At 32.0% G+C, this 15,669-nt stretch overlaps 2 protein-coding genes across 2 annotated transcripts; one reads left to right on the top strand and one right to left on the bottom strand.

The window, feature by feature from the left end:
• The first annotated feature begins 701 nt into the window (after positions 1-701).
• LOC101260550 (beta-glucuronosyltransferase GlcAT14B) lies at positions 702-8,554 on the top strand. The gene is made up of 4 exons (XM_004243278.5): positions 702-2,598; positions 7,212-7,287; positions 7,394-7,509; positions 7,845-8,554. The coding sequence occupies exons 1-4, from the start codon at positions 1,962-1,964 to the stop codon at positions 8,360-8,362; spliced, it is 1,347 nt and encodes a 448-aa protein (XP_004243326.1). The 5' UTR covers positions 702-1,961; the 3' UTR covers positions 8,363-8,554.
• A 471-nt stretch (positions 8,555-9,025) lies between these two features.
• LOC101260836 (formiminotransferase cyclodeaminase-like protein) lies at positions 9,026-11,851 on the bottom strand. Its single transcript, XM_004243279.5, has 3 exons — positions 11,617-11,851; positions 9,879-10,290; positions 9,026-9,705 (listed from the first exon to the last, which is right to left on the bottom strand). Exons 1-3 carry the CDS (start codon positions 11,638-11,640, stop codon positions 9,191-9,193), a joined length of 951 nt encoding a protein of 316 aa, XP_004243327.1. The 5' UTR covers positions 11,641-11,851; the 3' UTR covers positions 9,026-9,190.
• Positions 11,852-15,669: the final 3,818 nt, after the last annotated feature.

Below are 15,669 nucleotides of genomic sequence, written 5' to 3'. Positions count from 1 at the left end.
CTATTTTTATGTACAAGTGAAGAAATCTAGGACCTCTAATTTTCTTCTTACACCAATAATTAATTTAATAACAAGGATAATCGATACTATGATATTGTGTTATTGGTTTAAATATGTTATTTATATTAATTATTAATTTTATTGGAGTACGCTAACTTATTGTTGGGAGATAATGAAAAGTTTTATTTATTTTTGTATAATAATATTGATTTAGTTTAAATTTAAGTTTGACTTTTATAAAAAAAAAGAAGAGAAATATTAATTTAGCGTGATTGTGTTATTATTTTTTCTCTCATTTTGTCTATATTTGTTATTTAGTAATTTTATTTTATATTTTATCTTACTTTTAAAATAATAGATCTATCATAGGTTAATCTTTTGAATTATCAATTTATAATATTATATTTAATATAATATTACATAATTCGATACATTATGAAATATTATATAACAATTATTTGAACATAATTAGATTATCTCATAGTCAATAATACTTGAGAAATCACAATCACCTCTTCGACATATGCTTAATTTTGATACTATCAATCATGTTAAAATTAAAATCGATCACTTAAATTAAAATAAAAAAAATATTTAATACATCATAACTCACTATATAAAAACTAAGTTTTATTACCAAAAACTCTAAATTTCTGCATATGTTTAATTGAATATACAAGTAAAGAAATCTTCAAACCTCCAGGGAAATAGAGTTCAACACGCCACAGCTTACAAAATAAAACTATTTAAACATTCAAAATTAAAAACATTAAATTTCTATAAATATTTAATATGATATGTTTCGTTTTTAAAATCTGCATATCATATTAAAATTTAATTAATTTAAATTTAGACGACATAAAACTTTTTTTTTAAACAATTATTTTTTAAAAAAAAATTAATTTAAAGAACGAACTGTTTCGTTCACTGCACCATATTTTTCGATAGAATATATATTCAAATTGAACTTGCAAGCGAAGAAACCTAAGACCCCTCAATACTTTCTTCTTACCTCCAACAAGTAGTTTATTACTATTAAATATTATCTTTCTTGTTCTTAAACTCCAAATTAACAGTTCCATTATATATATAATACTGTACTAATCAAGTGTATAGTATAATCATATACACAAATTAGGTCATTACCTACACTTTAAGCAATCTGTACGGTCATCTCTCCCTCTCCTGTTTTGAAACCCCAGCTTTCTTTAATCTTGCAACACAGCAAAATCAGTTTTTTTTTTTTTTGCTGATTAATTCAGCTAAAAGGGGGTTCTTTGAACTTTTGCTGCCTGTTTTCCCCTACCCAATTCATATTTCAGCAATTTTTTTGGACTTTTATGCTAAAAGATCAGTTCTTGAATCAAACCCATATGGGTTTTGAGTTTCTTTTATTGGTTAGATCACCAACTGTTTGATATAAGTTCTGTGAGGTTCTTGAAACCCATAGGGATAAAGTTAATTTCTTGAAGTAATTTGTTTGAATGGCTCATTAGATCTGAGGATTAGGGAAGTGGGGTTAAGCAGGGGGATCTGTTTGTTGTTTGTGTGAAATCTGATTACTTTGTTTGAATTTGGTTAGATAGTTTCATATGTTTTTTTCCCCCTTTTCTGTACTCCACCACAATTTAGTTGTACATTTTCTTTTTTCAATTTTCAACATTGCCTTTATTGGTTAGTTTACTTGTAATGGTTAGTTGCTTTGCTTAGTAAAAACCCAACAACAATAATTTTACTTTTTCGTCGGTGGAAATTTGGAAGCTTTTGAGCTTTTAGTGCTGTTTCTATAGAAACAACCATTTCTGCTTATAGCCCATATCATCCTTTTTTTCATTTTGATGGTAAAGTTCCATCCTTTTCGTTCTTTTGAGGAGATCAAGACGAAAAGGTTGAGTCTTGGAAACTTTTTGCTTGAAATTTATTTGTAAAATTTGGGTTCTTTTGTATACTGGTTGTTGAGTATGAGGAAATATGCCAATTCTTATTCAGGAAGAGTGTTTAATGATAAAAATGGTAATTCTTACTCGGGAAGGGTATACGGCGATAGACACTGGAAAATACCATTCTTTGTGAGCTTGCTTGTGTCGATTACGCTGTTCACAACAACGATTTTTGGGTTATATTCATCATCCTATGGAAGAAATCAAGTGCAGTTGGATATGGTTTCTTTTGCTAGGCCTGCTGAGTCGGATGGATATTTTGTGGAATCTGATTTCCAGTCATTTCAATCAAATGGATTTGCCAAAAATGAACCACCTAGGTTTGCGTATCTCATATCAGGCACAAAAGGTGACAGTCACAGAATGATGAGGACTTTGCAAGCAGTTTATCACCCGAGGAATCAGTATATTTTACATATGGATCTTGAGGCTCCACCTAGAGAAAGGTTGAACTTAACAATATCGGTGAAGAATGATCCCACGTTCCGCAAAGTAGAGAATGTTCGAGTAATGGCACAATCAAATTTAGTGACTTATAAGGGCCCTACGATGTTTGCTTGTACCCTTCAAGCTATATCTATTCTGCTGAAGGAAAGTGCAAAGTGGGACTGGTTTATCAATCTTAGTGCTTCAGATTATCCGCTGATGACTCAAGATGGTAAGTGTGCTACTTCCATGTGCTATAGGTCGTCAATCATATTATTTCTTTATGTACTCTTTATTATCTTCTTTTTACTTGGTTATTTGAACTTTTGAAGTCCAGTTGCAACATTATCTTTTTGGTGGAGTAATGACAAATTTCATTACTGGCATCCAGTAGAGGCATAATATACCAAAGTTAAATAAGCAAAAAAACTTGGTTAGCTGCTTTACATCAGAGACTATGTCAGGACTAGAGAGCTAACAGTGGGCAACAAATTATAAGGCAATATGCCAGCATATAAATATACTAAATATCGAGCCTTAAGGAAATGGATTGGAGTTGATAAACCATCAAAACATCTTCTCTGTCCAGACACACCAAAAAAATACTTGTAGTGGTCATTTCTCATACTTGTTTGATGGACTTACCAGTCCTTAAGATGCTTCTTTAGTACTTTGGTATCCCCTAGCTCAGCCCAAAGACTGAGAAGAGCTCAATCCATATGTCTGAACCACCATTCAGTGAAGGAATAGGTGTCTGTTTGACTCGAAATTCTGCCTGGTCATATAACATCTGTTGACAATGTGAATGTTCCTTTTACTGAGATTGTCCTGATTTGAACATGCTTCATGAAGGGCTGTCCAGCTGAATGTTGGCAGCTTGATCTTCCACATCAACTTCCATGGCTAGTTATCAATCAGGTCAGACTGGGCACATATTTTGGAATTGCCAGCTTTCATTGAATATATTCCTTCCTTGTCATTGCCCCATATTAGCTGTTGGGGGTGCCTACATATTGTCTTGTAGCCATCTATCCTATATAACAGATTGCTCATATTAACAATATCACAGTCTTATAGCCTTAAAGTTCCTTCTCAAAAGAAGACTCCATGTGTTGTTCTCCCTGTTCTGAGATACGGCGGAGTTTGGTTCACATGATAATTGATACAGGCTGGGTAATCATTTATCAGGATAGTGTTGTTCAACCACCTATCATTCCAGAACCTAGTGTGCTAACTATTTCCTCCTCTAGACTATCAATATCACCCTTAAAATATTCCCTCTCAATACAGTTTGCAGGTTACAGTTTAAATAGAAAAAAGTATTCACCCTTGCAGAACATTTTGTCTACTACTGGTAGATATTCGTTAGGGCAATTAGCACATTAGGTACATTCATTGCTACTTTACACGATTAAGACATCCTAATTATTGCAATGTTTAGACTCTGTGCTTAGGATGATTTAGCATGACATATTCGGTAGAATTATTGTTACAGTGACCGAGACACTAAGATATATTTTTAACCAGCTTACGGACCAAGTCCCTATTCTCTAGGGTCCCTTCAAGTAAGCTTTTATCTATTGCTGAAGCTCTCTTTTGGAAAACGCCTAAAAACATGTAAAAGAAAAATTGAGTGAATGAGCTTTGCTGATTAGGTTCTTTCTACTGAGAAGTAGTTCAATAGGTTCTATTACTCCTAGTTCATAGTCCCTGCTGGTGCGCCTTCCTTCTGTGGTTGACATTCTTAGGAACTGTTTCAGTAGTTTTTGCCGATCGGTAGGATAGCAGGGAAGAGTCAATTGTGTTGATGAAGTGGTGATTAAGTCAATGTATAAATTTATTTGTTTGACAAATCATATAGCTTTTTGATTGTTGATCCACTTCTCAGATTAGCTTAATTCATAAAAAATCGTTCTTCCTTAATGCCAAATTTAGTGATATTCCAGCTGTCAAGGCACCTTACAACCCTATGATATGGGTTTGGAAGGCCATCTTTATATTCTTCCCAAATATTTCAACAATCACTTAAAAATATTTCCAACAAAGCAAATGCAATAACCACATTTAGACTTTCTTCTCTCACATTGTGCTTTAGTCAAGAAGGTTCATTTATATTGGAGGAAGGTACTAATAAAGTATAATTGATAACAAAGGGGTGAACATCTAATGTGGTTTCTAATTTGCAAGCCTATCTCCACAAGGATAAACTTTGTTCCACTTTGGAACATTATGGAAATTGAAAACCACTTACATATGTCAAGTGCTATTTAATGTGGGTAAAAAACATGTCATTTAATTTATAGTTTCGTTTACCAATCTATGCACAAAGCTGATCATTAATGGCAATCCATGGTGATCTATAAGATTATGTGTTTGTTATTGTCTATGATGTTGAAAATAGCTGGTGAGTATCAATCTTGCAAGACAAGGTTGGATTGGTTGTCCATTCCTTATCATGCTTAAGAGCTGTTATGGAATTTAGTTATAGTTTTGTCGTGTAGGATAATTGAGAGGGTCTTCCGCTTGTTGAACCAAATAGATCATAATGAAAGGCTTCATCTCAATGCAGGGTTTGGGGCTTTAAAATCTTGGATCTCATGGCTCAAAATATGAAAGATAACTTATGCTGATGTTTGGTGGAGGTGGCATTAAAACAAAATGAACATTAAAACCAACAAATTGGGAAGTCGAATTCTCAATTCAAGTTTGATATTTAACTAGTTAAAACTTAAAACTTACGAATCTTTTGCGTTCTCAATGAAATTGATTTTGAGGTATCAAGAACAGACAGAAGGTTATCAAAATATCAAGAACAAGGAGAACTGGGCTGGAATTACAAGGTTGGAGGTGGTAAACATAAGTAAAGAGACAAATTCAAGGAATTACTTACAGCATTCAAAAAAGGACTCTTAGGGCCCGTTTGGATGGGCTTAATAAAAGCAGCTTTAAAAAAGTACTTTTAAAAGTGCTGAAACTTATTTTTAAAATAAGCAGTTATGCGTTTGGATAAAAGTGCTGAAGTTGTTATGTCAAACGTGAAAAGGAAAAAATGGAAGAAAGAAATGTTAGGGTTATATGGGTAATTTGGAGATTGTACAAAAATAGTAAGCACAAAAAGATAAAAATGTGGTCAACTTAAAAACAGCTTATAAGCTAAAAAAAAAAGCACCCCTACCCCAGCTTTTAACTTTTGGCTTAAAATAAGTTTTTTTTAGCTTAAAATAAGCTGTTTTGAGTATTGCCAAACAGCTAAATAAGTCAAAAACCAGCTTTTAAGTCAGTTTGATCAGCTTTTAAGCTGAGCCAAACAGGCTCTTAGACATAAACTGGTTAAAAGTAATCATATTTCTGATGGGCAATACAACTTTAGGTGCAATTCATCTATCAAATGAACTTTTGAGGCTATGCATAAAACTGTTGTCAAGAGGTGCTTGTGCCTATAAGAGCACCTTCCTGCATATGCTTTTGGTTTACCAAAACAATTAAGTAGCAATCAGTAATTTACTTCTCCTATCTCTCATTTACTATTTGATTGCCAATTTCTCTTTTATATCATTTTTAGTGATCACACATTAACTCTTACTGGTGAATTTTCTCTATTCCAACAAATGCAGAGCCTCCTCAACTTCCCACTCAACCTATTAAACATTATTAGATATTTTGATTGTACCTGTTGAGAAAATGTATATTTGGCCCTAAAGTAACTCAATGAATTAGCTCATGAAATGAGGATTGCCATGGCCACGTGAGGAGACAACCTGTTATCCCAATTAATATGGGATATTTTTACATCCACATGCCCAGAATTGGGTATTGGAGCATGAACAATAACATGAGCACTCGTCATTAGGTAAACTACGAATGAGGATGGCTTAGCTCTCATATCATGTTAAGAAAATGCACCTTTGGAAACTCATTTTCTCGACCTGTGTAGTATCATTGGCAACTCATTCCCTCAACCATGATACGGAACATGTGTCATAAATAGCATTCTTGTGGATATGAAGGCATGAAAACTTTGAAGATATATGGGTGTCCTAGCGGGAACCATGTATAATTAGAGTCAACTAACAAGACCTTCCTTGGACTTCACACTCCAAATTAGTCATCCATCTTATGTGGTTTTATGTATTATGAGAAACCTTCTTAGATGAAGTTCCTCCCTATCCTCAACATCAATCTATCAACCCACCACCTTCATCCTCTACCACTCAAAACGACAAATTCCTGAAAACCTTTTTTCCTTGCTGGCCACAATTCCTTTGTACCCACTAGTAAGTTCACTAAATCTGTGATGCCTGCATCATTAGCATTATGGCGCTTACATTTGGTATAAAGATGGAAACTTGTGGGAGTAAGTTGGTGATTTGGACGCCAATGGGGAAAGAGATGGTGGAGTGTATGCAAATTTTCTTTTTGAACATTATAGTATATGCATATTTATGAGGGCCTGATGCACTTCACCTACTAAAAGATAGCCCTTGCTAACAAGAGGATTGGTGGTCTCATGTGGACGTTATAATCTTCTGCGTAAAATTGAAAGGGACAGGTAGAAATGATATATTGGCAAGTGATACGAATGGTGGTTCCATATACTGGAATCCAATTGTCGGCTTACGTATGTCTTTTGATTGGACTTTTGTAGTTGGTTAGAAGGTACTTTATCACAAATGCATATGAAAGAAACCAAGAATTCGTTGTTTAGTAATTAATTTTTTCGTGTTAATCTTTTAAAATGTTAGGTTCTAGAATCTAGGGCATAGTGTAATTTATTGTCTTTTCGCTCCTTCAACCACTCTTTTCTTTCACGGGAAAGGAAAATCATTTGTCTGTTAAATGTTGCAGATTTGCTCCATGTTTTCTCTAATATGTCCAGAAACCTGAATTTCATTGAAAATATGCTACTTCATGGGTGGAAACTGTAAGTGAGTTAAAATCATCAATTTAAAAGTGCCTTAGCATGACTTTTTTTTTATTTGTACATAAAATACTTGAAATGTTAATTTGGTGCTGTTTTTGTGTTGTAGGAACCAGAGAGCTAAACCTATTATTATTGATCCTGGTCTTTATTTGTCTAAGAAATCTGAACTTGCCACAACTTCTCAACGACGATCACTACCTACAGCTTTTACATTGTTTACAGGTAAGTTTATTTAACAGTTGGTAATGGACCCAACTATAGTGTCACATGGATTATGTTCTTTACCTGTTATATTCAATTTGCGCTTTTTTCTTGAGTTTTAAAATATGAGACGCTAATAACCAGAGACACTCACAAACCAAATTTTGATATTATCTTTTTCACTTATATTTTCATGACCTGCCCCGCTGATATGATGATATACTCTGTATTGTTAAGAGGACTCGGCTTGTAGCCGCAGGATTTCTCTCTTTTTTTGAAATAATTGAAGCAGGATGAACTTTGAAACTTTTATTCATCTCATTCTTATATCTAGAGTTCTTCTTTTTGATGGTTAGGCTCAGCTTGGGTGGTTTTGACACGCTCTTTTGTGGAGTACTGCATATGGGGATGGGATAACTTTCCAAGAACTCTGCTCATGTACTATGCAAATTTTGTTTCTTCACCAGAAGGTTACTTTCACACAGTAATTTGCAACAAGGAAGAGTTCCGTAGCACAGCAATAGGCCATGATTTGCACTACATTGCTTGGGACACCCCTCCCAAGCAGCATCCTGTTTCACTGACAGTGAAGGATTTCAACAAAATGGTTAATAGCAGTGCACCATTTGCTCGAAAATTCCGCAAGGATGATCCTGTCTTAGACAAGATTGACAGAGAATTACTTGGTCGTACACATCGTTTTGCACCAGGAGCATGGTGTAATGGAACCTCAGCTGATGGAGCTGATCCCTGCTCGGTGATAGGAGACGACTCGGTATTTAGGCCTGGTCCTGGAGCCAACAGGTTGCAAGAGTTAATGAACAAACTGCTGTCTGAAGATTTTCGTAGTAAACAATGCTCAACTAAGAGTTGAAGATTACTAACATTGTTTTCGTCTTGTTCATTGTGTTCTTTACATAACTAATTAAAGAAAATCACAAGTGATTGAGCCTTCTGAGATGTAGTTTTGTCTCATAGGTGAGAGTTCAGATGACCCCAAATTGTACATGTTTTGTATGGATAGATCACAGTTCCAAATGTAAAATTTTGTTCTTTTCTTTTCTCAGTTGGCTTCTTTCAAGATCTGTATAATTACAATGACTGTTGATTTTCCTTATGGACAAGTTTATGAATCATTGGATGATTATAGTTATAGTCGCCAGATGAATCATCTACCTTCAAACTTCTCTATAACGCGATAATGTGTTAGAATATTTTTCAGATGCTATTGCGGAATATCTTAATAGAGAATATATAATATAATTTAACATAACATGAAAAAGCTATTCAACAAAAAAACATGTATGGATTCAACAAAAAAACATGTACGACTCTTGCTTTGTAATGCAAATCTTACAAATAACACCATCATATCCGCTATACTTAGTGTAATCCCACAAGTTGGTCAGGAAAGGGTCGAGTGTATGTTGACATTACTCCAACCTTACAGAGATAAATAGACTGTTTCTACTAAACCCTCGGCTTAAATGAAAAGCAAATCTCACAATCAACCATACAAAAAAAATAAATATGAAAATTATCCACTGGAAAGTAACCATTCTATTACATTTGTCAATGCATTTTCAGATCCATTCAAACATCATTTGGAATGAAAGGAAAATACAGATGAGTTAAATTTCTCTTATTGACAGAAGCTTAAAGGCAGAGTTGAGTAGTTTTATACACAGCTTACAGTGATAAATCAGCTTGAACTGGAAATTAGTTTCATATATCTTTCAATTATCATTTCAGGTGACAAGTCAGTAAAATACCCTTTCTCTACATCCAAGTTTTCTTGAGATGCCAGTGTCTCAACATGGTTCTGAACGCGATCAGCTCCAATTTGGTTCGGTTCTAGAAGAATGCAAGCTATCTCGGTTGAGTCCTCACCGTGAAACAGGCCTAGAGTTTGCACGGTTGGTAAGCCTCCACCTCGAGCACTCACTCTCTGAGCAATACGTCTAGCAGCTGAGAGATCCGTGGACATTATTGGGATGTTGTACATTGCTACCCATTTATGAGCTCCAATCATCACGACACCTCTAGCACGAGACACCACCTCTGGACCTTCATCAGGTTTGACCGAGACCTGCTCTGGTTGAGCCCACCCTGCCCATTGGATGCCCCTGAAGTTAGGCCGGTAATAACCTAGCTCCCTCCTTATGGTGTCCAGTGCTTTCCCCATTGGGTGAGCAGCAGCATATAAATAAACAGGTACTGTATTCAGAGGCGAATCAAGAATGTAAAGTCAAGAACGGCGTGCAAAAGTTTTTTCATATATACACATACTTTGAGCTCTAAAACCGGTTCGTTTTGCATTTTCAAGTCAGTACAGCACATCACATGATAGAAAAGAAGAAGTCATTTAAAGTTACAAACTTTTTACTAACCTTGAAACCGGTTTCCAATATCAGCTGCAATCTTTTTAGCAAGCCAAGAAGCTTCATCCAGTGAAGCTCGCGCTAATGGATGAATGAGAATGTCATCCACAACGCCAAGGCGAGGATGTGCACCAGAGTGCTGCTCAAGGTTTATCGCGTCATAGGCTGCAGCAACCATGGCTACGACAGTTTGATGCAAGGGACTATAAATAGGACAGCCTGTGCTGTCATGAATAACATATGATACAAGAGTGTAGTTCACACGATTGTAATCACGATCCTGAAATTTGTTAATAATGACTGTTTCCGGATCAAGTTTGGCAGCACGCTCAATAGGTTCAAGAGCTTCTCTGTTGCGTGATTCGGATATGTACAGCTTGCAGCAGAGCAGCATTGATTGTGTAATACTTTTCTTCTTGTCCTAACAAATAATGACACTAAGCATCAATTCAAGGTGATATGTTGAGTAGCACAATTAGGTTGACTATACTCAGAGGCGATTCCAGGATTTGTAGAACGTGAGAATTGATCCCTAGTCTTCTAGGTAAAGATATACATAAAATATCTAGTTTTACGAACGTATCACAGGTTCACACGCCCCATATTTTAGCCTTGAATTTGCCCTTGCTCCTATTGAAATGGCATGGTTGCATGCCACAGTTCTGTTTAATATCATTTTTTTTCTTGTATTTGTAGTGTTCATGTTATAGTTTTTTTCACATGATTAATTGTGATGACTTGTGAGTCCAAGAAATACACGATTTTACGTGAAAACCTCCTTGCTCAAGGGAGTGAAACCACGACCTATCATGTTAGGATTTCAGCAACAACTTCACTAAAACACAAGCAACAATTTCATTACAAACTCTTGTAATCGTAGAAATAAATCTCTTCCCTCTCGTAACAACTCTATTACAAGACCTTAATGCAAATAGCTTTATCGCACTTTAACTAAACCAACTAACTCTAGTTGATAGAAACTCCGAAAGATAACATTTTCCACAAAGATACACATTTTCATTCAAGAATTTTAGAACATTGCAAAACCTTAATATATTCCTTAAACTTCATGTTCGATTAAACTACGTCACGTAAATTATAACGAATACGGCCAATGCATTTTATGGATAATGCAGCCCATTATTTTAAGGGATGTGATTGGGCTACTTGGATATTTTGAGGCCCAAATATTAAAGGTTCAGACAAACGAGAATCACGTGTCTCACAAAAATAGTTCTAGAAAGTGGACACGTGTTGTCTTGTCCCTATTTTTTTAAATTTTTTATACTAATATTAGATATAGAAAAAAAAAGAAGCACAATGCTAGTACAATATAATGTGACTCATTGAGTAAATATCCAGAGAAATCTTATCCTTTAGCAATTTTTATATTGGAATATACAAATTATAATGAACCAACAAAATAAAAGAAGTTTTTATTATTTCGTTCGAAAGTTTAAGCGGTTAAAAAAACACATTTTTATTAAATAAGATATTTACGCACTTTAACATGCTATTAGAGTAGATAGATACCGTGATCGAATCTTACTATTATTCAAATTAATTTTTCTTTTTACGTACACACTTCAACATACTATACAAAAGTTGAGCAAAATTGCAAAATAGTTAATTCGAACACCACGATTAAGTCGAAAAATATGAAGCAAAAGTGATGAGAGCCAAATGAAAAGAGAAAATTTACAGAATGAAGAAATGTTTATATCTCTTTAAGAGGGAGAGTTTTTACCTTGCACTCTGAGTTGGAATCCATTTTTTTTCTTCTTCTTAGTGCTTGTGTTTCTCTTCTAATTTTGTGTGTGTTTTGTTGATGATGAATTTAGTTTTTTTTTGAGAAAAAAATGAATTGAGAGGAGGAAGGAAGGTGTTATATATATAGTATTATAATTATATATATATTGGAGGAGTCTATTTCTTGGAGCTAATTTTGGGGTTTATTGACTAAGCAATGATGGGGACACATTACAAATCAAATGTCACAATACCACTAAATAACACTTTTTCATCGTAATTTACTTGACATTATCTAATTAATGATGAGATTTTATTATAAATCAAATGTTATGATATTAATGAATTATTTTTTCTTTCTAATTTAAGTGATACTATCTAATTAATGAACACTTTTAAATTTGTGGTCTATCTGTATAGTTATAAATCATTTCAATAAGATAAAAGAGGAATATTCAATTGTGGAAAGATGATACGTTTTTAGAATGAATTAAAAAAAAAGAGTCCGTCAAATAAATTGAAATATATATAAAAGAAACCAATATTTTTTATTTTTTAATCTATTGTTTTTAACAATTCTTTGATTTTGGTTTTTCAGTTAACAATTTAAAATTATAGAATTAAAATTTTTTTTATAACATATATTTTCTATATCTTTAATTTAATTTTATTGAATTTTTTTTTCATTATTAAATCAAATTCAGATAAATAAATTAAAACAGATAAGTTATAAATTTTCTTATATTAATAGTCCATGAGCCTATATGCCTAATCCTAATTCCAACATCCAAACAACAAAATAAATAAATAAATAAACAGTAGGCTACACATGGTATGTTTAAAACCGTTTTCAGAAATAAAATAAAGTTTGTCACATATCATCTTTTGTTTTTACTTGTTAAATATGTCATCGTCTTGTTTATAAACTTAAAATTATTTAAAATATAATTATTTTATTTTATTTAATATGTGTCCATCTTTACGTGTGATTTGAGTTAAACACCTCTATATTTTTTTTTCAGTTTAAGTCATGTGCTATTTTTTAAAGTTATTTATATATTTCATTTAAACAGTTTAACTAAGATTATTATCTATTATGCATTTAAATTATTTAAAAATTATATTCATTAAACGCAAAATACTGATATGACAAAAGAAGTGTTTTTTTCACTTCCTATGTGCGCGTTAAAGTTCTTGAAATGCTGTTCTATTTTTATTTTTCCAAAAAAACTTATACTTTTACTTTTTTAATTGACACTTGACATTTAAATAAATTAAAATAAATTTTTATTATTTTTAAAAATATTCTAATCAAGTAATTAAACTTACAAGAAAAATGGTGAAAGTAGATTTTTGAATATTGAGATAAAAAAGTAAGTCGAGGTTTCATCTCCATTTTCGGTCACCTTAGAATAAATATTACAATTCAAATAAAATTGTAAATCCCTGAACTTATCAAAAGCAATATCAAATAATTCGTTAAATTAATTTAAGTCCTCTTGATTTCTCCTTACAATTGATTTTTTAAGATTATTAACCATTGACAGACTTCCTTATTCTTTACTCTTTTACCAACTCTTTGAATATTTTTTTCTATCACGTATTAGGAATGAAAAATAATTTTCGATAAGATCAATCTGGATCCTTTCGATTTTTCTTTGCAATCGATTTTCGAATGAGCAACCATTGACAAACTTCTTCATCACTATTATATCAATCTCTTTAAATATCTTTCTCTCACATATTAGGAATGAAAAATATTTTTTAAAAAAAATCAAATCAGCAATTAGAAAGGTTTTTGTTGTTTGAGAAAAAAATTGATGAGAAGAAGATAAAGAAGAAAGGGGATTGGGTAGGGTCGGGTTGAGTAAAATTGATTGTCATTTCATTTGTTTTTATTAAGAAATAGATATAAGATTTTTTTGAAATAATTATCATTCTTTTTAACATAAAAGTAATAATCTATAGTTGTTGGGGTCAAATTACACATGTCATATTTTTTAATTAGTCATTTTTGTCACATCATAGCAAGTATATCTCACATACTTTACCTTTTTTTTTTACTGATTATCAGAAAAGGTCTAATAGGAACTGATTTTGAATAAATAAAAGTGTTCAATGGGTACTAATCTTAGCTGATATATCTATGTGATTATGCGGATAACTTTAAGGGGCCGCAGATGACTTAAGTTTTTTTTTAATAAATGACAAGGATTATTGAATTCATGTGACTATTACACTTATTTTTATTTTTCATATTTTACTTTTCGAGAGTTATATTATACAAATTTTAATTAATATTTTGAGTTATATATTTTCATCATATTAGTATGAAAAGAATTTTGTATAATTTTTGAATATTTGAATAATTTTAAATGTTAAATTAATCTAATTTCATATAGTTTTAAAAATTAATTAATTTAATATTTGAAAAACGAAACGTGATAAGTAAAAAAAAATAGGATAGAAGTGAGTGTTACGCAAGAAACATTTTAAATGTGATCTCATTTTGATAGAACATATAAAAAAAACAACATCCATATAAAATAAAAGTTTTAATTTTTTTTTTTTAAAAAAAGGATCTCATTTTGATAAAATAATTCACACTTTGGGGGAGAGGAGTTTGGTTGCTTCTAAAACTAGATTTAAGAGTATATTAAAATAGGCTACTAAATTATTAATTTTTTATCCAGCTGCCCCTTTATTAATTAGTAATATTATTATTCAAGCAACAATTCAATTAAGAAATCCATGATTTAGGGTAGTCTAATAGTTTTCAAATAATGATGGAAAATTAAAATATTGAATACAACCAAAAACACGTAGTGAATCAATAACGTAATTAACGAGTAATAAGGAGCATTAAAAAAATCCTTTTTTTTTTGTCTATTTTTATTTATTAATTCTTTAATTTAACGCAAAGTAATGATTTATTAAGTTTTTTGAACTCTATAATCACACAATAATTAATAAAGATAGACTGTATAAAAAAAAGAAGAAGAAATGTAAAGATAAGGAATCATAATCCTTTTTTTTTTCTTCAATAAATGGTAATCCATCAACTTTTTTTATCATTTTTTTGAATTCTAAAATCACATAATAAATAATAAAATCGCTTTACATAGGGTTGTCTTATCTCACCCACCCCCACCCCTAAAGGGAAAAATTCAATACAATGGCTCGAGTTTGATCTAGATTAATAAATAATGCGTTATGACTATTATTAGACTCGTTTAACCTTGTAAAGTAATATCTATTCGTTTATTAAATATAATTAGTGAATTGTTTTCGAAATTTCATCCCACATAACATATTTAAGTCACGTTTTCTAGTTTGTGATTTGCAGGGTACTCAGTCTACCGTTGGAAAAATATCATCTCAAAATCTTGATAAAAGATATTGTTGAAGAAAGTGAAGGCTCAGTTTTTGTTGATATGAAGAACATGACAATTTGTAAATTGTACACAAGGACAATAAGATATAAATGAATTGACAAGGCAATGACTAGGACTAACCAGAAAACAACATTATCTATTATTTATTCCAACCATTTTGTATTTAGCTTTTTATGACAAACTCATTTTCTAATAAGACAATCACATCTAAACTATTGTTTTCTCGATTTTTATATTTAAATTATCTTCTTTCTCGTACGAATAAGTGATAGTTTAAGTTAAAGAAAAACAAAGAAATAATTTAAGTATAGTTTTGACACTCATCTCTTTTTTCTTACCAAAATTCATAAAAGTCAAATACTAGCTCCGCCGCTAGACTTAGGGATGACAATTAGGTGGAGCAGATGCGGTGCGGAGTGGGTTTATGGCTATGTGGGGCAGGTCAGATGCGGAGCGGGTTGAAGTGAGGTTTTTTTAAAAATTGATATTTGTGTGTGTTGGGGGGAAAGGGGTATATGCGATTTTATGTGAGTTTAAATTTAATTTTAACGTTTTACATGTTATAGAGTGATAGAACATTATTTATTAAGATAATTTCATTAAAACTACTAAAACATTCAAAATAATAAATGAAAATGGTTCAATTAAAAATAATA

Source organism: Solanum lycopersicum, chromosome 7 (genome assembly GCF_036512215.1).
Source record: "Solanum lycopersicum chromosome 7, SLM_r2.1".
NCBI lineage: Eukaryota > Viridiplantae > Streptophyta > Magnoliopsida > Solanales > Solanaceae > Solanum > Solanum lycopersicum.
Note: the sequence above shows the minus strand (reverse complement) of the source record. Positions and strands in the feature narration are given on the sequence as shown.